Source organism: Leopardus geoffroyi, chromosome A2, assembly GCF_018350155.1.
Source record: "Leopardus geoffroyi isolate Oge1 chromosome A2, O.geoffroyi_Oge1_pat1.0, whole genome shotgun sequence".
Lineage (NCBI taxonomy): Eukaryota > Metazoa > Chordata > Mammalia > Carnivora > Felidae > Leopardus > Leopardus geoffroyi.
The window spans coordinates 72,474,786-72,498,809 of record NC_059331.1 but is presented as its reverse complement, the minus strand read 5'-3'; the positions used below and the strand labels follow the sequence as shown (position 1 = coordinate 72,498,809).

At 43.3% G+C, this 24,024-nt stretch overlaps 1 protein-coding gene and 1 long non-coding RNA gene across 7 annotated transcripts in view; both read right to left on the bottom strand.

Moving 5' to 3' along the window:
• The window catches only part of GLI3 (GLI family zinc finger 3), a 282,508-nt gene that overhangs the window by 105,205 nt on the left and 153,279 nt on the right, over positions 1-24,024 (bottom strand). For all 6 annotated transcript variants that reach the window (XM_045494343.1, XM_045494342.1, XM_045494344.1 and 3 more), the window contains one exon: positions 20,624-20,729. In XM_045494343.1, the coding sequence (XP_045350299.1) occupies positions 20,624-20,729 (106 nt within the window). The remainder of the gene's footprint in view (positions 1-20,623; positions 20,730-24,024) is intronic.
• On the bottom strand, positions 2,077-4,048 carry LOC123606240. The gene is made up of 3 exons (XR_006716184.1): positions 3,121-4,048; positions 2,252-2,255; positions 2,077-2,087 (listed from the first exon to the last, which is right to left on the bottom strand). It is a non-coding gene; the product is annotated as an uncharacterized LOC123606240 (long non-coding RNA).

Here is a 24,024-nt window from a genome sequence, read left to right as displayed (position 1 = left end):
TCAAAGAATTTTTAAAAGAAAGGCCATTCAGAAGGTACAATATGGGGGAATGTAGGTAATGGTACTATAATGGCACTGTAGGTGCCAGAGGGTGGCCACGCTTGTGGTGAGCACAGCAACGTGTACAGAGTTGTCCACACACGACCACGCGCACCCGAAACTAACGTAATATTGTGTGTCGGCTATACTCAAATAATAATAATAGTAAAATAAATAACAAAGTCCATTCAGGTAACCACAATGTGCAATGTGCTGTTATCAAAAAGAGTTCTTAACAAACACTATTGGTTCAAATAAACCCCTAGAGCTAAATGACCACCTCCCACGGCATAAGTCTTCTTTCTGCCCCAACTCTTGGATAGAAGAAGCCTGATTGATGCGTGTCTGTAACACGTCACAAACGAGAGCAGAAGGCAGAGAACCAGTGGGGAAGGCAGGATCCTCGACCCAAGTGGCAGCTGATCAAACAGTTTCTAAATAACCTGTCATTGGTTTTGAATATTTCAGTTCCATGAAGGCATATATATATTTTTTAGCAGCCTCTTTTGTTATCCTAATGGACCCCAAATACTCCATACAACGGTATGCTTCTTTTTCCGATGTGTAATAAATATATGAGAAATCATCTCCCTTACCTTCAATCACTACCCAACCACTGTATAGTTTGTGAGAAAAACAGAACCATTAAAAAAAGTTAACAGTATGCAGTTTTTAGAATTATTAATAGAATATATAATTACATATCTTAATATATAACTTATGTGTTATTTATGAACAGATTAAAAAATAGAACTATAATGTATTAATAATAATTAACGTACTTATAATGTACTGTAAATGTAAATATAAGGACTAATTATTAGAAGAACTAATATGTTGCCTTGTCACAAAGTCCACAGAGATACCACTTTGACAAGGAAACCACTCTGACTCCCTAGTGCAGAAGTTCAGACGTCCGGCTGTGATTCTTTTGCTAACCTGATGCCTGGCAGATGGAGGGGAATAGAGCTGTTCTCAGTGGTAAGATTCTGGAACACTGAACGGGGCCCTGTTTTCTAGAGAGCTTCCCATCCAGTTTGTGGTAACACAGCAAATGAACCCTGTCCTTTTCTCCTTTCTTCCTCTAAGACAACAGGCTGTCCTTTGGAATAGTTAACTTCGCCTGTGAATGCTCTCGCTTTCCCCCTGGGCAGGCCACGGGGGAGGCCAATCCCGCCAGGCCCACGGGGCCTCCGGACTCACTCCCCTCCGTTTCTCCCTGTGGAGGGTAGTTCTCACACAGGTCAACGTTATAAGCCCTGAGACAGATTTGGTGCTGAGTGATCTTTAATTTTTTTTTTTTTCTTTAACATTTATTTGAGAGACAGAGAGAGACAGAGCATGAGCGAGAGAGGGGCAGCAGAGAGAGGAGGCCCAGAATCCAAAGCAGGCTCCAGGTTCTGGGCTGTCAGCACAGAGCCCAACGCAGGGCCTGAATCCACGAATTGTGGGGTCATGACCTGAGCCAAAGTTGGCGCTCAACCAACTGAGCCACCCAGGTGGCCTCTGAGTGACCAGATCTTTAGAAGTCTGCTCTGCTGCAAGCTCTTTAGGCCTGGATGGAAATGAAGCAGTGTTGTACTGTTTAAGCGTTAACGAGAAAGAAGGCACAAGGCATTCAGCCTGGCACCTGTCCCATGGTAAGTTCTCAGCAAACACTGGCCCCTACAACCAACACCCTCCTTGCCGCTGCTATTTTCTAGAGCTCTGGGTTGGTTAAGGCCAAAGTCACCCAGCTTTCATGCGCTCCTTGTTCAGTGACTTCCCAGGACCCCCCAGGGATGGAGCTGTTCTGCAGCCAGGATGAGTCAGCTATTTGACACCCTTAGGAGCACCCCACCTGGCCTCACCTCACACAGCAGATAAATGAGCAACTTGACTTGACCTTAGTAAAGCGAACAGCATTTCTTTCCTCCCAAAGTAAATTCAAGGGCATGGTTATTCTTGGTTTTATTTCAAAAATTCATTGCCATGAGAAAAGAAAAAAATGGGGGGAGGGGAGTTTTGACAAAAACTTTGAAGTCTGATTTCTCGGACATTCCTGCCAACTTTCCATTCATTCTAACAGACCTTAGTTTTTGGAATTTAATGAATTACCAATTCTATCCAAAAGCAGCACTCCAAGTGGCAGGGCAGGTGTTCTTTTCCGAAAAGAAAACGCACAGCAAAACAGAAAGATACGGGAACACAATAGTGTGGGGTGACTTGGCACAGACCTAAGCCCCGTGAGCTAACTAAGAGTATCTAGAAAAACCCTGGGCAATGTGACATTTGTTCGTCCAGGTGTTAGGCTTTCTGATCATGTAGAGTTCTATCAACCATGACGTCCTTCAGTGGGGGAACTTTTGGATCTGAACCATGATACCCACCAGGTGCAAAGAAAAAGGACCATAAAGTACATACAAGAGATTCGATTAGAACTGCTGGATTCCTGGGTGGCTCAGTCGGTTAAGCATCCAAACTTTAGCTCAGGTCATGATCTCATAGTTCATGAGTTCGAGCCCCCATCAGGCTCTGTGCTGACAGCTAGCTCCAAGCCTGGAGCCTGCTTCCTCTCTCTCTGCCCCTCCCCTGCTCACACTCTGTCTCCAAAACAAAACAAAACAAAACAAAACTGCTGGATTTAGAGGCACCTGGTGCCTAGTCAGTTAAGTGTCCAACTCTTGATTTAAGCTCAGGTCATGATCTCATGGTTCATGGAATTGAGCCTCATGTGGGGCTCTGTGCTGATAGTACAGAGCCTACTTGGGATTCTTTCTCCTTCTCTCTGCCCCTTCCCAACTCATGCTCTCTCTCACTCACTCTCACTCTCTCTCAAAATAAATAAACTTAAAAAAAAAAAAACTGCTGGAGTTAAGCAACCCAACACACAAGTCTGTGTGAATTTACCTGGAAATTTCAACAATTTAAGGTAAAGAGATATTTTAAAAATCTTGAGAGCCCCCACGCCAGGATCTGTTATTTCACTGAGAGATCACTTAGTAGGAGGCTTCAGATACTGGGTGCAAATAATTAATTAGAAACAGGAAGTTAGGTTCCAACAGTAAATCCTTGCTTCACGTTGAACCCTTATGCAGGGACAAGAGTGCATCTGGAATTCTGGGCCCAGATGAGTATGAGTCTTCTGTGTTAATTTCTATTTTGAGAGGTTATTTCAAGAACCAGCCAGAGTATCCTTTCTCAGCAGCAATCTGGCATGCCGAGCATAGGTCTGTCTTCCACCAGCCGGTGTCGACTTTCTCTATACTCCATCACTATGACAATCCTCATAATAATTATTATTACTATTAACTACTGACTAGGTTGTCTTCAGGGTTGTCTCTTATGATCCTTGGCAAAATATATCTGACTCACGCTTTCTCTCCTTCTTTAAGTTATCCTTACTTTAAGGGATAATAAGGAAGTTCATCAAGGAACTATTATTAATTACCTAAATGGCTCTCCTCCAGAATAAAATCCCCAAGATTCGCTAGGTGCCTCCGGCCCAGTAAAGGTAAAATAAGTGGGCCCGTTTGATTTGGCAGGCTATTTAGATTTCACTGGCTATAGACCTCTAGGACTCTACTATGTGCTAAGACTTTATGCCCCAGTATACCTATCAACGTTCCAGAATTTTCACCCTTGGGAAGGTATCAGACTTTTCAAAAATAAATTAAATACAGCACCAGAGTATATCTAATGTACTAGGGAATAATTTGTCTATATTACTCAACAGAAAGGAAGCATTATATTCCACGTAAGGGGATGAGAATTTCCGTAGGGTCCTGACTATCCTGGCTTCAGAAAACTTTGCCCTGGGCACAGGGAGGAACATCCCTGTGGAAAAGCGACAAGGAGCCTGGCCACTGGAAAAGGACCCACCAGGTGTACTAACTACTATCCCCTTCTCCACAGCGAAAGCCAGGATTCTGATGCCACAGCAGGGGCAGATTTAAGCACATGGAAATGTCTAAATGGTGTGCTGGAATTCCTGGCTTGATCCTATGACCCTTAGAGAATGTGTGCCTAGGACCACACACTTACTGCAAATGGCTCTTTGGGCTTTACGTGGCTCATTTGTAAAATGTGAGTCTTTGGCAGAGAGGATTTCCATTCAACCCACCAGGCTTAAAGTCTCTCTGGTCCTAAAATCACATAATTTTTCTATGGTTCAAATCTTTTGTCCCTGTCTGCCACTGATGAGCTCCGACACCTCATGTGATGAAGTCTGTTACTTAAGCAAAGTTTGGTTGAAAATTTAGGGACTCTTTTCTTGAGTGTCCTACAAATGGGATCTCATTTCCTTTCCTTTCTCTCTTGAATGGCATTTTCCATCAGCACAGCGACTAATGTCCCCCCTGGGCCACTCTGGACTTCGACTTTGATATTATTCCCAGGAGAAATGAAAGGGTCTGGTTTTATGCTGATTGGATTTGGATGGTGATTGATTAGAAAAAAGTGGGACCACGTAGCCACGCCAAAGGCTCAGTACTGAGCCACGGCTTAAACACTAAAGGAGCTTTTTACCAGTGAGTTCACAGCTATTAGATATTTTTATATTAACAACACTTTTCCCATCCAGGTTTGTGCATTTTATCTTTATTCTTTCAAATCCTGAAATTGCCTGGATAAGAGGGAGGGTTTATATATTATACACACACAGACACACACACACACAGACACAGACACACACACATTTCTAAGAGCAGCCTGAACTTTTAGGGGAAATTGAAGAGGCTTTGTGTCAAGTACAGCTAAATCCAGCCTTTCCATATCAAACCTCTGCTAGAAAATTACTGTGCAGATGATAAGGCAGAAAGATATAATAAAAAGTGACTCTACTCAATTTACACTGCAATATTGGTATGACTGAATATTTTTCATTCAGGTGCCTGATAAAATCGCTAAACTGTATTGCAGATAAATAAAGGAGGCTTCTGTCAAGAATAAACACCATTAATCATGAAGTCTTACCCTCCGAGAGCCTGTGCTATGCATCTGCACAAATATGCCAACACAACCTGCACACAACACATGCTTCCCTCCTCTACAGTGTTCCAGGCTGAAGCCGTCCTCCCCTTCATCCTGGAGGGTTTAGGCAGCAACAGCATTTCCCAAACACTGTCTACACTTTAACTTTACATTCCTGCAACTAGGCGCATTATTATAACACTTGGGAAAAACTGGCTGTGCTCTTGGGGTAAAAAAAAACTTGACAATGAAAGAATTTTTTTTTTTTTTTTTTTTTTTTTTGCTGATTACATACCTACAGACACAATATATATGTGTTACATATGCTATATACTGTATCCCATCAAAGTCAAGATGCCATTGAGCTAAAGATGCAGCATTATGTTAGGTACCACTCAGAATGACAATACTTATCACTTTCAATTCTTGCTTTATACTTACCAAAAGAGGTCTTTTAGACTTATTCACACGTAGATTTTATCATGGATCACTCCAGTACTTGCACAAAAAGGGAAATATAAGGAAAAATAATTTTGTTATGGATACCTGAAACTTCCTCACCGCTACCACGTAACCAACAGTGATCATGAAACGCTATAGATTATAAGTCACGTTCCAATTTCAGAGACGGGGACAGGTGGAAAAAGGACGCACCACTTAGACTAGACTCAAATACGGTAATATGATGGATACGTATTAGGCAATTCTGCCATTTGTCAAATACCTGTGACCCGACAGATGCAGGTGTTAAGTGCTATCTACATGCTCCTTCACTGAGTTCTTGATGGAAAATGGGATTGGATAATGAAATTGGGCTTCCACAGGGCAATACCTAAATACCTAAATACCTAAGCTGGATTCAAACCCAGTCTATGATTTTCAACACAAAGGAAAACTACCCCAAACCAAACACAAATATGGGCATATATGCTTCCATACACCGATATTTTAACATGATTAAGGCTCTTTATTTTTTTTTTTAATGTTTTCTTTATTTTTGAGAGACAGAGACAGACTGACAGAGCACGAGCAGGGGAGGGGCAGAGAGAGAGGGAGACACAGAATCGGAAGCAGGCTCCAGGCTCTGAGCTGTCAGCCCAGAGCCTGACACGGGGCTCGAACTCACAGACCGCGAGATCGTGACCTAAGCCAAAGTTGGATGCTCAACTGACTGAGCCACCCAGGCGCCCCAACATTATTAAGGCTCTTAATAGAACAGATGGTATGGCTTTCCAGTTACCTTTTTACTCCAAAGGCAACCTGTTTGAATGATATTTAAATGGCTCTCTGTGCTGGCAGCAGAGGGATGTGCAAAGCGTCACTTGGAGAGCATGAGGAAGAATGAGGGAGACATGCTCTGGGTGTGGGCAAGACTCTCCCCGCAGACCTTTACAGAAGGAAAGAGGGGCAGGAGACAAAAATGACATGAGGGCCACAATATTTTCATATTCTATTCCTATTCTAAGTGCCCCACACAAAGGGGAACAATGAACAAATCAAAACTTGCCCATAACGGTGGGATGTTAAGGATCTTACAGATCATTTACTCCAACTACTCTATTTCATAGATAAAACCAAGGAGGTTCAGTGAGGTCAGGGACAGTGTTCAAAGATCCGGTTAATTTGTGACAGAGCAGAGAATGGAACTTAACTGAGGGCCACATTTATTTTGGAAAATAACATAGAAACTGGTTTTAAGAAGATGATCATCACAAGCCATATGCCAGCAGAGTTATAGTTGAATTTTCTGAAATCATACTTTGAAACCCAAGAAAAAAGTGTTATCATGGGCTAAGATAACCAACTTTATACTGGGGTGTGCTCAGAGATAATTACTGAGCAAAACTGTAATCTGGTACAGGAAGTGTCATGGCAGCTGTGTTTCAGCTCATTGGGGGATCTGTTTTCAGAGCCCATTCCAACAAGAAAGCGCGTGTATAGCCAAAAGAGGTTTAACTGCCACCTTCCAGACAAATCCTCCCTGGGTGACAAACTGTGATCCCTCAGAGTGAATACATTTATTTGCCAAAGAGAAGACTGGCGAGGGCCCCTCCACAGAAAGTCTGTGCCCCACAGTTTATGGCCATTCCAGGGCTCACAAAGATCAGGCACCAGGAGCCCAGTTCAAACCAGGCCCAGCAAAAAAAGGGGAGGACCCCAAGGAATCAGGGCCATGCCCTAGCCGTACTGTTTGGGGCCTCCCCCAGGTCATGAAGGAAGAGCTTCTAAGTATAAATACCTATTTATACTGAGTACAATTCTCATCACAGATTATGTGATCAATCACTTTGAGCAAATTCCTGGGTCCTCATTTGGGAAGTTCCAAGTCAAAACTAATTGCAGGCACTCAATCAAGAAATGCAGGTTCCCAGGAAGGTACCACATACCCCACCTGCTTATTAGAGTCCAGACGCTCAGGTATAAAAGGATGGGTTCTTACAGAACCCATGTTCACCCAGAAGGTGAACAGATCTCTGACAGAACTTTGTTATTAAGACAGCTGGATTTTTTTCAGCGGTAGCACAGTGTTTTACCAATACCTGTAATGAAGGTAGACCTCATTACCCAAATATTTAATCTTTATTAACAGAGGTTTAAAAAGCATTAATTCATAAGTCTGGTAATTGCTCATCTCTGTCTCAGTCATTAACCATACTTCAGAAAATAACATATGCATAAGAAAATATCACGGCTAGGATTAAGGTATCTGAATAATTTTTATGACCGTTGCTCATTATTTCTAAACACACAGAAATGCATTTTATGCAAATGAATATGAAATTCCTTCAAAATGCAGATTCAACTTAAATGGAGCTAATGGGCTCCCCCCAACCCCCTCCCCCCACTCCCTGCCCAGGATGATTTAGGTTACTGAACTGGGCATGGGTGTCATACCCTGAACTGCCTGAACTTCCCTCCTCCAACAGCCTTATTCACATGGAAAGGAAACCAAATGACTAGGATCACCCTTTAGCGACTTTAAAGCTCATGATGCTTCAACAGCAGCTGTGTTGTGAAACTGGAATGGAGTGCCACCCTGTCACTAATGAGGCTACCAAGTGTCTTTAGGTCTCCATGTTAGAGGCACTTAGTAAGCACCCTGCTTGGCGGGGACCCACGGCAGGTCGAAGCGATGGACTAATCACACAGGCTGGAATCAAATGGGCTGGAAGAATCTGGAGACTTGTGGCCCGGAGGAATGTAATTCATGCAGAAAAGCGTTGTCAGAGCAAGGCCAGGGAACCTCGTGGGAAGAAAGCAAAATAAACAGTTCAACAAAGAAAACAAAGAAGGGCCAATAGCCTTTTCTAAAGCTTGAGTACACTGAGCCTTCAGTGGGGCCCTGGGACAAAGGCCTCATCAAAGAACGCCCTTGCAAAGCAAACAGACCAAGAAGGATGTTTCTTTCTGATACACTTGGGGGGGAAGGGGTAGACTCCACTTTTCATTCCTTGCAATTCAGTGTTCACATACCTCCCTCCTCCCAACAAACAGAGAAACAGCATACAACAATAACCAAAATAACTGCAAAGTCCTATGTCTGCCTGGGTCAAAAGATGGGGCAAGGCGGGAAGGTTAACCCAGATTACATAGGGCGTAATGTATCTTCTGACTGTTCTTCAGATCACAGGAAGCCCTTGGCAAGTGCACGAACTGCCCAGGTCAGACCCACACAGCCTGCAAGCCACATTCTAGAGAATGGGGCCAGACCCACGAAATGCTCAAGGACTCCATGTAGAAAATCCTCTCATGCAAATAGCATATGACATTCGTGCAAATAGCATATGACATTCACAGGGAGGGTAACTATCTGACTTGGAGAGAAGCCCTCCGTGGGCTTAGCACTGTCTTTTACAGGAAGTTGGACCCCTTTTTTCAGCCCCCACACCCACAATTCCCGATTTCCAGTGGAACGTGGACTTAGATCATCCGTCTCTGAATACACGTAACTACATGTATCGCTGTGTCCTGAAATCCAAAGACTGAGGTGACCCGATTTTGGTCATTAAAACAAGATTAAAATACTTTAGACTGACCTTCTTGTCCCCTCTTGACTACTTCCATTAAGAAGGAAGATCATGTGTACTAATCCCAAGGACAAACTGAAATTACCACACAGAAAATGGATAGAAGTGAGCTCTGTGTGGATGCATAGAATACATAATATATGTAGTCAAATAATTAAGATACAGAGAATACTTACTTTAAATTTTAAAAATCCAATAAACATATTAGGTACATAAATAATATATTCCAATATACAGCTGACCTTGAACAAAATACAGGTTTGAAATGTGCAGATTCACTTACCTATGGATTTTTTTCAGTAAAACAGCATATTACAGTCAATGTGTTTTCTCTTTTGTGATTTTCTTAACATTTTCTTTTCTCTAGCTTACTTTATTGTAAGAATACAGTATATAACACATACAACATAAAAAATATGTATTAAAGAACTGTTGCCGTTACTGTTAAGGCTTCTGGTCGACAGCAGGCCGGTTACCAATTAGGGTTTTCAGGGAGTCAACAGTTATACCCAGCTTTTCAACTGCATTGGGGGGTTGGTGCCCCTAATCCCCACATTGTTCAAAGGTCAACCGTAGTTCTAACATTAATCTGTTATATCCCAGGCAAATATGATGTAAGAAACCTTTTAAAATCAGACTCCCTCTCAGAGCTCTGATAGTCTTTGTAACTGATTGACAATTTTGAATTTGTTTCTGAAAACTTTTACTGGTGTGCACCACTTATGTGGCAAACGTGTAGGCTAGGAATATGGGAATTTTGTTCTAAGGGGGAGCCAGAGAGTACTTTGAATAGAGGCAAGAGGCATTTTAGTAAGCCCGGAATGCTTTCTTTGGACTCTGTCTTAAAATGTAAATGATATTCAAGCAACATGGTTTGGTGATTTGTTTTGCAAATGAGGCAGATCATTTAACTGCTAGTGCCTCTCTCTCCTGCTCCCTCCCACCCACCCCCCCACCCCCGCGCCCACCCTGGCCCCATGTAATAGAGATGCTGTTCATTTCTGATGAACTTGGCGATATTTGGGTACTATTTGAATGTCCTGAGAAGAAGCGTATTGGTGGTTCCCTGGCTAGACCCTAACTCATTCCCAGGCAGCGGGAGACGCACATTAGCCGTGTAAGGCCCTGGGGATCACTTAACCTGCAAGGACTTAAGGTAACTCCTTCAGACAGAGCTCTGACTACCAGGGGGTGATGGGGCCTGGGGAGGATGGGGCTCCTTAGGAAATATTCACAGGTATAACTACTGCCCAGTGCCACAGGGCTCTCAGAGGTGAATCTATAAAACCCCCTTTAACTGTGATTCTATACAATAATGCATTTTGGTATTAGTTTAGATTTTCAGATTGAGGCTAAACTTGCAATTCCCTTAGAGCAGTCCCAATGGAGAACTTTTTAATGAATTTGTGATCTCTCTGAGGCTGTATAATTAAGTTTTAAATATCTATAACTTATAAACATGTGAAATGCTGCATAAACCAGAATATTAAGTGACTGGATTTTAGAATATCTGTGGTGTTAGATTACAGACCTTTATTTTTTTTTCTTTACTGGAAATGCACTCTCATGCCCTAAAGGCAGTTTCTGCCACTTCTCAGCTATTCCTGCACATTCTTTTCTTCGTGTGTGTGTGTGTGTGTGTGTGTGTGTGTGTGTGTGTGGAGGGAGACAGAGACAGAAAGGAGGGGAGAGGCAGCAGCAAAGGGTAGAGATCTAGCATTGCACTTGATGTATTTCCATACCAGAGTTTCAAAAACCATGCGAGCTGGGTTAGCTCAGGAAGCAAACATGGGACCAATAAACCATGGGACCAAGGTGTGGATTTTTACCCAACTGCAATGTAATAATGATACCCATTACTATTCTGATATGTCTTTAACAAAGATTACACCAAAACTACAAATGGTCAAGATTTTTTTTTCAATGTTCTTTTCAATACAGTTATCTAATGAATGTTCTGCCAAAACACCCCCCTAACTTTAGGGCTCAGAGAATGTGTTTCAAAACTGACCTTTCCCCTATGCTTCCTTTCCGTATGCCCAGGTCCGTGGCATCACCAAAGATGCAAAGATCTTGCTCATGTGTTACTTGAGATTCAGAAAGTTAGCAAGGGCAGGTTTCTAGAAACAAATCTGCGACCATTTTATTTTCTGACATATGAATATGGTTGGGGGCAGGGATAGGGATGCGAGAGTAACAAAAAAGAAATGAGTGACAGGCAGTCCTGTGTCATAGGCCTTTGTTCTCCTGGGGAAAGGTCTGAAATGAACTCAGCCTGCTGTGCCGCTATAGGAAATGGCATGTCTTTGTTTAGGTGGAAAAATCGGGTTCTGTTACCTAAGTGAAGGAGAGAGGGCCACGGCGGGCAGGGCGGCTTTGGTCCGGGTGGTATTCATCACAGGGAACTCACCTGAAAGTGTCTTCCCTTTGGGACAAACCCCGTTCAGGTTCCATTTTCTCAAACGCATATTTTGAAAAATAAATACAACCATGGCAGTAAATTTCTGTTTTCTTTGAAGCCAGGCTTAACATGAGTGGAAGCATTGTACTCAAAGAAAAAAGTCTGTTACAGTCCAGTAGCCCCCAGGCCCCCTGCAACAGGTTTGACAGCAGGCTCTATAGAGCCGGCGGCTTCCGGTTCAGTGACCGTGAATACCTCCAGTCAATATCTGCTCCCAGACCTGACCGCTGAGCGCAGCACAAAGAACACAGGAATTTTATCCAAGAAGCTGCCGCTCAGACTCTGTGAATGTGCGCTATAATTAGGGCCTGCTTTCTCTGCAACCGATGACCGAATTCAATATTTCAGTCATTAGAAATACTGCAAAACAGAAAGAAGTGCTATGCCCTTGGAGTATACGTTTATTTGTTTCGTGTTCATTTCTTGATGCAGAATAAGAAATGTGTACTGGTTGGTCTAAACTTAGGCCGCCGGGCTCACTCAAATGTCTAAAGTTTCGGGATTGAAACTCGCCCACCTTTTCATACTTACACAAGGAACTTTGCATGAAGGTGGTCTAAAGTCGTTCTTAAAAATTAGGCAGGCTTTCCATTTTTTCCGTTAATCATGAGAAATGATAACCAAACAATAAGAGCTATTTGCTTTTTTTTTTTTAATTTTTTTTTTAATGTTTATTTATTTTTGAGACAGAGAGAGACAGAGCATGAACAGGGGAGGGTCAGAGAGAGAGAGAGGGAGACACAGAATCTGAAACAGGCTCCAGGCTCTGAGCTGTCAGCACAGAGCCCGATGCGGGGCTTGAACTCACGAACTGCGAGATCATGACCTGAGCCGAAGTCGGACGCTTAACAGACTGAGCCACCCAGGCTCCCCCAAGAGCTATTTGCTTTTTTAAAGTGACATGACAGGCAATGAAAAAGGGTTGGGATTAGCAGTATGAAAGTCTAAAAGAAGAAAATACTGTGCACGTGTTCACTGATTAAAAAGAAAGAAAAATACAGGGCACCTGGGTGGCTCAGTTACTTGAGCATCCGACTCCTGATTTCGGCTCAGGTCATGATCTTACAGTTCATGGGATCGAGCCCGGCATCGGGGTTCTGCTAGAGTCTGCTTGGGATTCTCTCTCCCCCACCACCACCACCCCATCCCTCCCTCACTTGTTCATTTTCCCTCTGTCTCTCTCTCTCTCTCTCTCTCTTTCCCTCCTTCTCTCAAAATAAATAAACTTAAAAAAAAAAAAAAGATAAAGCAGAAAAAGGGGACAAAGGGTAGGGCTGGACAGGGGGTGTTATTTTCGATTGGGGTTGGCAAAGTATCTTTTAGGCTTTGCAGGCCATATTCTCTCTGTCTCAGGTACTCAACTAGGCCCTTGATTGCTAAAGCCACCACAGACAACAGTAAACAAGTGGCAGTCGCTGTGTTCCCATAAAACTTTATTCACAAAACCAGGCCATGGGCCTGTACTGGGCTTACAGGGCAGTTTAACAAACTGCTCAGTTGAGGGTCTTCAAAGAAGACCTCTCACATAAGGAGACATCACTGCAGACAAATGTACGACATGAGGGAGCAAGCCATGGCTACCTGAGGGAAGAAGGTCCCAGGCAGACACATGTGGTGACCTAGTCCAACATGGCTTATGTTCTATACAGTACACCGTTATAATCGCTGACCATTATTCACCCATGTTTTAATACGGTCTTCTCAAGTGTAAAACTGTTAGGCTTTGCCCAATAGGCTACCAATTGACGAATCACAATTTACCAGCCCACCCCCTATGGCTGGATATGTAAACTTGCCAGTTGTTTGGTGTCCCAAATTCTACAGCCGCAAACATTGATGTGTATCTGATTTTTCCAGCCATTGATAGGCTTATCGGGTCAAAAGGCTTTTTAAGGCTCTTCACGCTGCTGTATTTCCTACCTTAGAAATCCGCATAAGACACTGACAGCCAGTGACACTGAAAACTTCCTATCGGGTACTGTTACAACTATTTGTGCTCATCGAGGAAGCATAGACTAGACCAGCAAAATCTGCAGTGTTGATTTTCACAAGCAGAGGAAAATAGTCAAGTATAAAGGGGGTCGTAACATCTGATGCACTACTTACTCCCAAGCCTTGTAATCTCTCTGGGTCAAGGCCTCTGTATCTTTACAATAACGTTGGTAGTATCCACCCCATCATAGCATTGCTCTAAGAATTATAGGAGATAATTATGTCAAGTGTCTAAAATTGCACCTCGCCCATAGTTAATTAGGCAAAAATGTCATATAACAGCTATGGCCATTATATATTTTCTCACGTTGTATTATCTATTCATTTCTCCCCCCCCCCCGCCTTCTTTTTGGAAGTGTGCTATCCTTTTTAGGTTTTCCATTTAAGATTGTTAATTTCATTAACTTTATTTCCATATGAAGGGCCGGGGAAGCAGCAATAAATGTATATTAAATGGTACCCAGTCACATTAGGTGCCTATGGACTTTTACCACCAGTAAATGATTTAGTACCAGGGAATGCATTGCACTAAGGAGCATCACATCGCTATAGGCGCTTCTAATATAATCTTAATATTAATTAAGCTTTTGATTTTGAGTTCTAAGTGTGCTAGCCTTGTTGGCATAAAGGTGATACACTCTAACAATAGTAAACAAACAAAAACAGGAGAAAGACGTTGGCAGTGATCCTCCAGTGGCCTAAGACAAATAGCCCATCATCATTCCTGAAAAGAATATTTATGCATAAGGCATGGATCTGGCCCAGCAAATGCAAAGAAACACACAGATAGTCTTTGTACTCAAGAGATGTAATTATAATCAAGTTCATTTCTTCTTTTTTTTTTTTTTTTTTTGGCAGGGCGAGTGGGTGTTACACAATATTTGCTATAGCTATTTGATGGAATCTGTCATTGTACTTTACCAGTCCTAATAATGTTTACGGTAGAGCACTGAATGGAAAAAAAGGACTTTCCTTTGTTTATCTTACTTATTACTTTTTTAGAGAGAGAGAGTGTCCACAAGCAGGGGAGGGTCAGAGGGGGAAAGAGGGAGAGGTGGGGGAGGGAATCTCAAGCAGGTCTGCGCTCAGTGCAGAGCCTGACAGGGAGCTCAATCTCACAACTGACCATGAGATCATGACCTGAGCCAAATGAAGAGTCGGACGCTTAACTCACTGAGCCACCCAGGCACCCCTACTTTGTTCATTTTAATTCTTTTTTTTTTTTTAAGTTTATTTATTTCGAGAGAGAGTGTACTTGAGTGGGGGAGGGGCAGAGAGAGAGCAAGAGGAAAAAATCCCAAGCAGGCTCCAAGGCTGTCAGCTGAAGCCCAACACAAGGCTCCATCCCACGAACTGTGAGATCATGACCTGAGCCGAAACCAAGAGTCAGACACTCAACTGACTGGGCCACCCAGGCACCCCTACTTTGTTAATTTTAAATTGTACTATTCAAACGGTCCAAACTGGTTATGCCCCCAAATACAAATACAAGGTCCTGCTCAATCTCTGTACTTTACTGGAGGGAACAGAAACAAAGAAACCACTATCATGTGTATGGGCCCATCACAAAATTTTAAATAAGTGGCCAGACTGAAGGCTGCTTTGAACAACTTACATGTGCTCGTGATAGGGACAGGACCTAGGAAGACAAACCAGGTGCTGATTTCAGGGAGGGCGGGAAGAAAAGAGGGAAGGGAACTGAGTAGCAGCACCGGCCACCTCCTTACTCTTCCTTTGTCTAAGCTTTTACCATAATGATGCATCTTTTCTTTGACCTTTCTCTCCCTGGAAAGAAATATATTTATTCACGCTCCAAACTTGCTACTCATCTTCCTGCTCTCCTCCCTAAAAGGCAGTCACAATCATGGTGCAAAGCCTTACTTATTTCCAGAGCACTCGATGTCACAGCTAATATTAATGATCGGCTGTGCACGGAGTCCTCTCCCCAGGCACCAGGCTGCGGACCACTTTCAGTAGGAGGGACACCTCTTCTTGCTTAGGTGGAATAATTCCAGTGAGTCGGGCAGCCCCGGGAAGAGCCACATTGACTCAAGCGAGAGAATAAAGAGCCGCCGAACAAAACAGAGCATGAGCGCTCATTTCTCCAAAGAAGAGGGAAGATGAAACTGGCTTGCTGAAATGAATGAGTGATGTGAATGGTGATATGGGGCAGCCTATGTGGCTGCAGGATTGGGCACAGTGTGGCACACACCCACAGCTCCAGACAAGGGCAGCTCTAGGCTCAACTGGCAAGCTCTGTGGGGCTTCGATTATTGTAATGGGTTAGTCACTAAGGACCCCGCTTAGGAAAATGAATTGCAGAGTTCAGTATGAAGCAAATGGACTGTCTGAAATTCAATTCATATTGGTCCATAAGTGAGACAACTCTGGGTCAAAAAAAATTTTATGTAAAAGACAGACATTTCTCCCAAGTAAAAATCCAGAATAAACGTGGAATTTAAAACTTTATAATTTGGGTTTCTATTAATACACTATGTCTAGTTTATTTTTATCTTTATTTTTTTAGAGAAAGAGAGAGAGCACCTGCACCTGCAAGTAGGGGGGAGGGGCGGATGAAGGGAGGGAGAGGGAGAGGGAAAGAGAGAGAAAATCTTAAGTAGGCTCCATGCTCAGCCTGGAGCCCGACCCTGGGATCATGACCTGATCCAAAATCAAGACTCGGATGCTCAACCTACTGAACCATTCAGGCACCTCTAGTTTTTAAAAGGGAACGTGCTTAAATGAATTCTAACTCTAATTAAAAAAACAAAACAAAACAAAAAAAAAAAACATGCACTCAAAATGCAAGAGAAAGAGTACTTTCTTCATTGAAGCAAGGTAAGTCACTTAAACATACAACTGTATTCTGGGGGAGAGGAGAGTTAATATTGCGATTGTCTAAATTTCCAAGTGAAATCTGAAAATACAATAATGTTTGGCCAAGAGAGCATCACCCACCCCCATAGATTACAATAAGGCCTCCTGGAATTATGCAAGGCTGCAGCCCTGATAACCACGCAAGGCATGGAATACACAGAAGACCAGGAAGGAAAAATCTGCTTGACTCTGGATATACATTCAGGTTCTGTCATTAATGCTCCAAAAAATCTCAGTAATATAATAAGATGCATTCACTGGTATTTTTCCAGAACATTACACTTTTCTAGATCTATCTACTGGGCACAAGTCCTGGTGAAGTCAGTGGGGAGTAACTTTCAGAAGAAAAGGGGAAATCCCCCACCTCCAACGTTTCTTAATTTCCAAACTACTTCAATTAAGTAAACACAAAGCAGGAATCATATATTTTATATGACAACCTTTCTGCGACAACTCAAAGAAAGATGATGTCTACATTCCATGTCCCACTTGTAAGTCCATGAATTTAAAATCATGATTCTGAGTTAAGAAAGGAAATACTAGCAAATTCTACGATTATTTCCAGGACACTCGAAACAATGTGAGTTTCTAGACTCTGGTCTACACTGCCTAACCATACACTGTGGACAATGCCCTGAGAGTTAAGTAGGGTAAGCTAAAGGCATTGCATTTAACAAGCTGGGTTCTAAGGGACGCATTTCAGTACATATTTATAAGGCTTGGTGGTTATTATTAGGCTGTAATTGTAGTTGTTCTAACACCTAATAAGCCATGGTTGGAAAAACAAAGGCAGGTTAATTTGTGATTTCCTCTACTCATTCAGAGGCAAATTAAGTGTCAAACAGCTAATACAGAACATATTTCATTTTATGAGATTTTAATTTAATTCTGCACCATATCGTTGATGCCTTAATATAGGGTGGTTTATCTAAAAAGAGAAGCAATTTATAAACCTCTTTCAATAGAATCTTTAATGATAGGATATGATAGCATAATTATCACAGTGCCTGCCATCCTTCTAAACAGAGATCTGTCAGTATTTCCATCATCAACACAAATCCTGTTTTCAAGAGACTTATAATTTAATTTTTAAAGCTGGCACCAGAAGGACAATTATGTGTACAAAATAATGAGAATATCCTCAAATTCTGTCTTCTTATAATTAAACATGTTTATTCTAAAAACTTTGTAAGCTCACTTGGCCTCATTTTCTATGAGAAAATTATATAGCAAGCATGTTGGAACTCACGTTCTAGATGAAAGCATTTTACTTTTCCAGGATACTGCTTTACCCCTAAGCATAGATGTGCTTTTTTTTTTTCTTTTTAAATTTTTTTAATGTTTATTTCTTTTTGAGAGAGAGAGAGCACGTGCACAAGTGGGAGAGGGGCAGAGAGAGGTAGACAGAGGACCGAAGCAGCTCCATGCTGGCAGCAGAGAGCCTGATGTGGGGCTCGAACTCACGAACCATGAGATCGTGACCCGAGCTGAAGTTGGATCCCCAAATGACTGAGCCACCCAGGCACCCCCAGAGGTGTTTTAAGATTCTAGCAACCAACCCATACTTGCCTAGATTACTCTCCGCTCCTAAAATGATCACAGGCGTCTACTTATAGCACCTCAGAAGGTGCAAAGGCAAGAAGGGGTTCATGACTGAGCGAGGCGAGTGTTTCTGAGGCCCCCACTTCCTGGAATGCTAACCCCCAACATTTGTTTAGAGCTCTATGCTCTTAAAAGCGTTCACATGAACATGACTTCATTGAACTCTTCCTGCAATCTGGGAGAGTCGGGTAAGGCAGAAAACCTCATTTCCAGGGGATGAAACCAATCCACTCGAGGGTAGGTTACCAGAGTTCCCAGCACAGGTGAGTGTGAATAAAGAAAGAGTGGGGGATTGGAGCTCATCACGACTCCCAGATGGGCCACCTGAGTGTTACTGAGCACCTTTTTCGCAAGGTACCGGGCAAAATGAGGAACAGCCTCGGGGGATAGCCAGTAGGGGTGATACCTGAATTAGAACTTGAGGATGAGGAGTTTTAAGCAGGAGTCTGCCACCCGGCGAGGGAAGGCCACTGAGGGCAATGCATAATGCATAAGGAAGATTATGTTACAAAGGCACACAGGATCTGAGATGTCCCCTAGCCTTCTGGAGCCAACTGCATAAGCTCATTGTCCCCACCCAGATCCCTGCTAAGGACTAGCAGTTCCAGGAGGGCACAGACCCACCTTCTCACTATGCTCTGCACACAGTAATGGCACTCCTCTCAGAGCTCTCTGGGGCTCCTCTGTGGGCCTCAGGATTATCTACTGCCCCTATATTATGAATTTTGATAACTATCTGTTTAGGCAGCTAGCAAACAATTTAGTCCATTGCTGTGAAAGCATCCTAAGGCTTGGCTGGAACACCAGAAGTCCTGAAATCTATAAAAATCCCAGCTCAGCAGTCATACCTGAGATGCAACCCCCAACCCCAGGACTTTCCAAACTTGGCCTGCCTCATCTCGTGGTGTTTTTATCACAGGTGAGCTAAAACTGAAGGTACAGCAATCAGGGTCTAGAACACAAGGTGTGGGCGACATGAGGGCTTGCTATTGCATTCTGCCAAAGAACCAAGGCTTGGGATTTTTATTGGTAAACTCATATTTGAATTTAATAACAAGGCGAACTATAATGAACCCATAGGAATTAGTTCATTCGGTCATATAAACTTATTCTGGGGGGGGGGGGGTGGGAATTGCTCCATAACAGGGTTTTTGAAAGAGTGAACAATTCTGAAATCCCACAAAAATCTGATTTAAGTCACCACATCACAGAGGCTGGAGTCTGGGAGGACTCCATCACTGTCCATCACATGCAGGACTTGGTGACTGCATCACCAAGGCTGATCTGGCCCTCGCTGGCTCCGCACCACGGGGCAGGGCCTCGTCGGAGACCTTTGTGGTCCCATCTGCCCCACAAAACCTCCCTACAACGGGGTGAATTACATGGCGGGTTTCAGCCTGAATTTGGAATTTCCTTCCCTTTCTATAGGAGCTTTTAATTGGCCTCATGGTTTTATTTCAGTATATTTTTAGCAGGCTTCAGAACCCTGTAAATACTCACTCGTGTTCCAGTGAAAAGTCAAAGAATAAGTCACGAGTCTCCGTATTCTCTCTCTATAAATACCCACTTCTCCGTTAATGCTTATGGAAGTCTGCACCACAGATTTATTACTTACCTCCAGGCAAATCTGCTCTGAAATTACAATTCAATAATGGGGGATGGATCCAAAAAACTGTTGGTAAAATATTATATGTGTACTTGGGCATGGAGTTACGGCTGTTAATATCAATTAATTCTGTTCACAGAGGAGGACTTGTTTTAAAACAACTTCATTTTTCTTTGGCATATACGTAATTACACAGCTTAACTAATAGCCACGGAGATGCAATCTACCATCTAAATAACCAGCATTATTCTTCAAAGTATTATTTGTGCTTTTCTAACTTTACTGTCTCAGAATGAAGGGTGATTACCAGATCTAACTAGATGTATACATCAAGGCCATTAGTAAGGGAGAGCCCCTCCCAGACCGCAGCTCCAGTAATCACAGTATCTGACAATGTTTCTGGACACGACTACCAAAAAAATAGCATTGCAGTTTGCAAGCCGAATACTCTTTTTACCCCCAACCTGAGTAAGGTAATATTTATTTCCACAAAATGTTCTGCTTTCTTTTCTAATGTATGTTATCAAGGTCATGCTTTCCTCTTATCTTTGTGTAAATCGCATGAGCGACCGCAAGCGCCATTTTGTTGGGGAGACATTCCCATCCGTCAAGTCACTGTTGGTGGACGCACCGTGGGGGGTTATGAAAATTTACCACAGCATTTTCATTACAATTCATTGGCGAGCCCTGGGACAGGACTTCCAGGTAATCTGAGTTTTAGCAGGAAAAACTTCAAACCCAATCTCTCCCAGATCCATATTCTGAGTAGTAACTTCCCATTAGGCCCCTACTTTTTTAATTTAGTATTTACAGCCCACAGAACACATGTCAGAAAAATATATAGTGAATACTTGCCAGCCACCTAGTGTGATAGGCATTCTTCAGGAAGCAACGGGGATTTGCTTCAGTGCGTCCAGGAACAGATAGGCTTGCCGTATTTCAAAAGTAAATCTTATACTTCTATTACACCTTCAAAGCCCAGCAGCCACACTGTTGACAAAAAGTCGTGAGACAGAAAAAGCTAGTATCCCGTGCTGCTTCATTAAAGGGTAAAGTTTTATTACTTACACATGCAATGGAGGAATCGGAGACGGGTCATAATGGTAACGCCCCTCATGATGTCTCGCATCAATCGGCACAGGAGGGTGGAATGCAGGAAAGAGATGAGAAGGGTCTGAAAAAGAACGAAAATCCAACATGGGTAAGAGGAACACCCTGAAACAGAATCCCAGCCCACGACACAACACCGTTATACTGTCTTGACAACTTGGGTGGAGTCCACTTTAAGAATTTGTGGAAGAACTCTTTAAAGTGCATAATGAGGCTACGGGTACTACGGAAGTATGACCGAGCGCACGGCACCTGAGAAGGTGGAGGCTAGGAATGCAGTAAACCCAGACAGGAAAGTAAGAACAGGAGGTAATGTGTGTTCCACCCTGGGAGAAAGCCCAGAGGAGCACAAGGGCTGGAGGGAGCCACAAAACCAAAAGGAACGGACGACAAGACTCTTACTTTCTTTTAAATTGTACCGTCAAGTCAAATTTAGACAACGATGTAATACACATACTAGCTTCCCTTCTCCCATATCCCTGATGCTTTTTAAAGGAAGCAGTATTTTCTAAAGTCCCTGCTTGAATGCATGGGTCTACATACACGTTATGTCTACACTTACATATAAGTGTATGATACACACACTATTTTAAAGTTTAAATGCACGATCTCCTCCTTCCCATCCTGGGCCAGACCTCCACAGTCCCACACAAGGGCAAGGGCAGCCAATCTATAGGCTAGCCAGAGAAATGCTACAGGGCCTGGCCAGAAGAGGTGAGCTGACCCCTCTCGGACTGACAAAGAGAGGCTGGGAGCAAACAGAGGAATGCTTCCCCCACAGCCCTGACATTCACCTTGGACCCCGACCAGCCTCCCTCCTGCTTAGGCTGGTGTTTAGAGTTTCCTGGGTTCCTGTGTGTGCACTTACTTCCGGCCACTCCTCTACTTCACTACAGTAACGTAAGCACACGGTCTCCTACAAATCTCATCAAGGGCTTTTTTTTTTTTTTTCCTAAATAGTGATTCACTGCAAAAGCTGAAGAGAATTTTGTCGCATTTTATTCTTAGAAGCACGGCTGATACTCGAGTTTTCCCTGAGTTTCAAGAAGTGAAGTGACGGAGCGAAGATGCGTCTCCACGGTGATGAGCCTTGCGTTACGGCAAATACGCCAAAGCCTCTCTTCAAATATTATCTCCCACACGTGTCTGTCCTGGCAGCCTGCACAGAACCATCCTGCTGCTACTGCCCCAGATCTTCCCCGGGAATTGATGTGCACACCAGAGGTGCCTCAGGAAGGCTTCAAGCATTTTCTAAACGTCTGAAGGTTTTGCCTAAACCTGAGGTAGCAGGTGGCGCAGAGGATCCCAAGGGAGGCGCTGCGAACAGGTTCTGAGTGGTGGCTGGAAGAAGTGACACAGAACCTCTAAGTGGGGAATGGGGGGCTGTGCCAAACACAGACCGGCACCCACACTGTGGATTTGCGTAAGCCCCCATATCCGAGTATTAGGTGTGCATGGGGTGACTTTAGGTGTTTTTTCATTTTCCTCCCTATGTATTTCTCTTTTTTCTAGATTTTCTTCAACAAGCATCTCTTAGAATGTAAACATAATAAACTCTTTTAATTTTTATGTTTATTTATTTTTGAAAGATACAGAGAGTGAGCAGGGGAGGGGTGGAGAGAAAGGGAGACACAAAATCCAAAGCAGGCTCCAGGCTCTGAGGTGTTAGCACAGAGCCTGAACCTACAAACCCGTGAGATCATGACCTGAGCCAAGATGCTTAACGGACTGAGCCACCCAGGCGCCCTATAATAAAGTTTCAAAAAAAATTATGAAATCTTACTTCCCTTGTGTTGAACTTTGCCCTGGCTGCCTTCCTTTGAGAATCTACAAGTATGGTTATGAGGAAAAAATACAATAAGAGTGAAAAACCATTGACGCAGTGTGGACCGAACCAAGGAGGTGCCCAAAGCTATGGCTCCACCAGATTTGGAGCCTTTCTTAGAAAACTTGTGGGATTGGAAGAGGAATATTGTAACGAAAAGGTCAATTACTGACTGCATCCTGTGCTCGTTGTAAGATAGATGAAGGTGGGAGGAGTGGCAAATAGGGAGAGGAAGCATCATCCTGGTATGGTCAGGGCACTGCCACTGCGATACCACAAAATGTAAGCCACTGTATAAATTCCACATGAAAAATCAATAATATATACATTTTTTAAATTGAGAAAGAGAGCACGAGCGAGCTGGGGGCGGGGGGGGGGGAGGGGCAGAGGGAGAGAAAGAAAATGATAAGCAGGCTCCATGCTTGGCATGGAGCCCAACTCAGGACTTGAACCCACCACCTCGTGACCTGAGCCGAAATTAAGAGTCGGACACTCAATCCGCTGAGCCACCCAGGCACCCTGAAAAATCAATTATATTTTAAGTGCACCACTTAGGACTTAAATCTAAAGGATGTGGGAGTTGCTCTTTTGTAATGCAAATCTTGGTAGCTGGAATGCTAAGTGGGAAAGTTTACCCCACACTGTTGTCACATTCAGTGTGCCACGTAAGTCAGTCATCGTGCAGAGCCAAAATGTCCGACCTCACATAACCATTTTCCATGAAAATTAACCCATCCTTCTGCAAACAACATACAATCGGCTGCAGCAATCTTTCTCACTAGCTCGAAGGTCTGACGCACATTTAGTAAAATATTTCCTGGTTTTAAATTCTGAAACAGGCCTAAATGAGTCAGATTCCAGTCAGATAAGGCGGCTGGCCACCAGACACGGGGGCGGCTCTTCTTTCCCTTCTCCTCTTAGGGGTCGCTGCTCCCGCAAACGTGCTGGCCTCCAGCAGACTTCGAACTCGGCACACCATCATCAGCCCTTAGCAATCAGAGAAACAAACCCCCTAGCACTGTGTTTAAGTCAAGCATTCACAGAGTCTGACCCTCCTCCTAAGACTTTCTCCTACACATTTTCCATGGCCGTGGTGAGGGACGTTGTGACAAACACGTCAGAGCTGGAGGATCTTTTCACTTCTCTCCTTGTTGGCTCTTGGCCGTGGACTGCGTGATTAAATTCTCTCCACCAGATACGTGGGTGTCGACCGTATCTGATTTTCTCTATGTGGGTTCAGCGATGAATTACGACAGGGCGCAAATCCACATTTTTCATATACGCGGGGCTCGAAACGCGTGGATTTATTCCACATTCGGTATCTGCCTCAGACATCCAGGAAGTAACGCTCCTTATCGGTTGAGTATTGATAATGAAGTGCAATGATTATGTGCACACAGGCGAAGACCAACCTGTTAATCCTATAAAATCAAGGGTGTACCCAAGCAGCATAAAAATCTCCTCCCCAGGAAAACCTGGAAGGGCTATTGTGGACATCTGAAAGGCACTGCCACCTTTTCACTTTCAAGAAGTT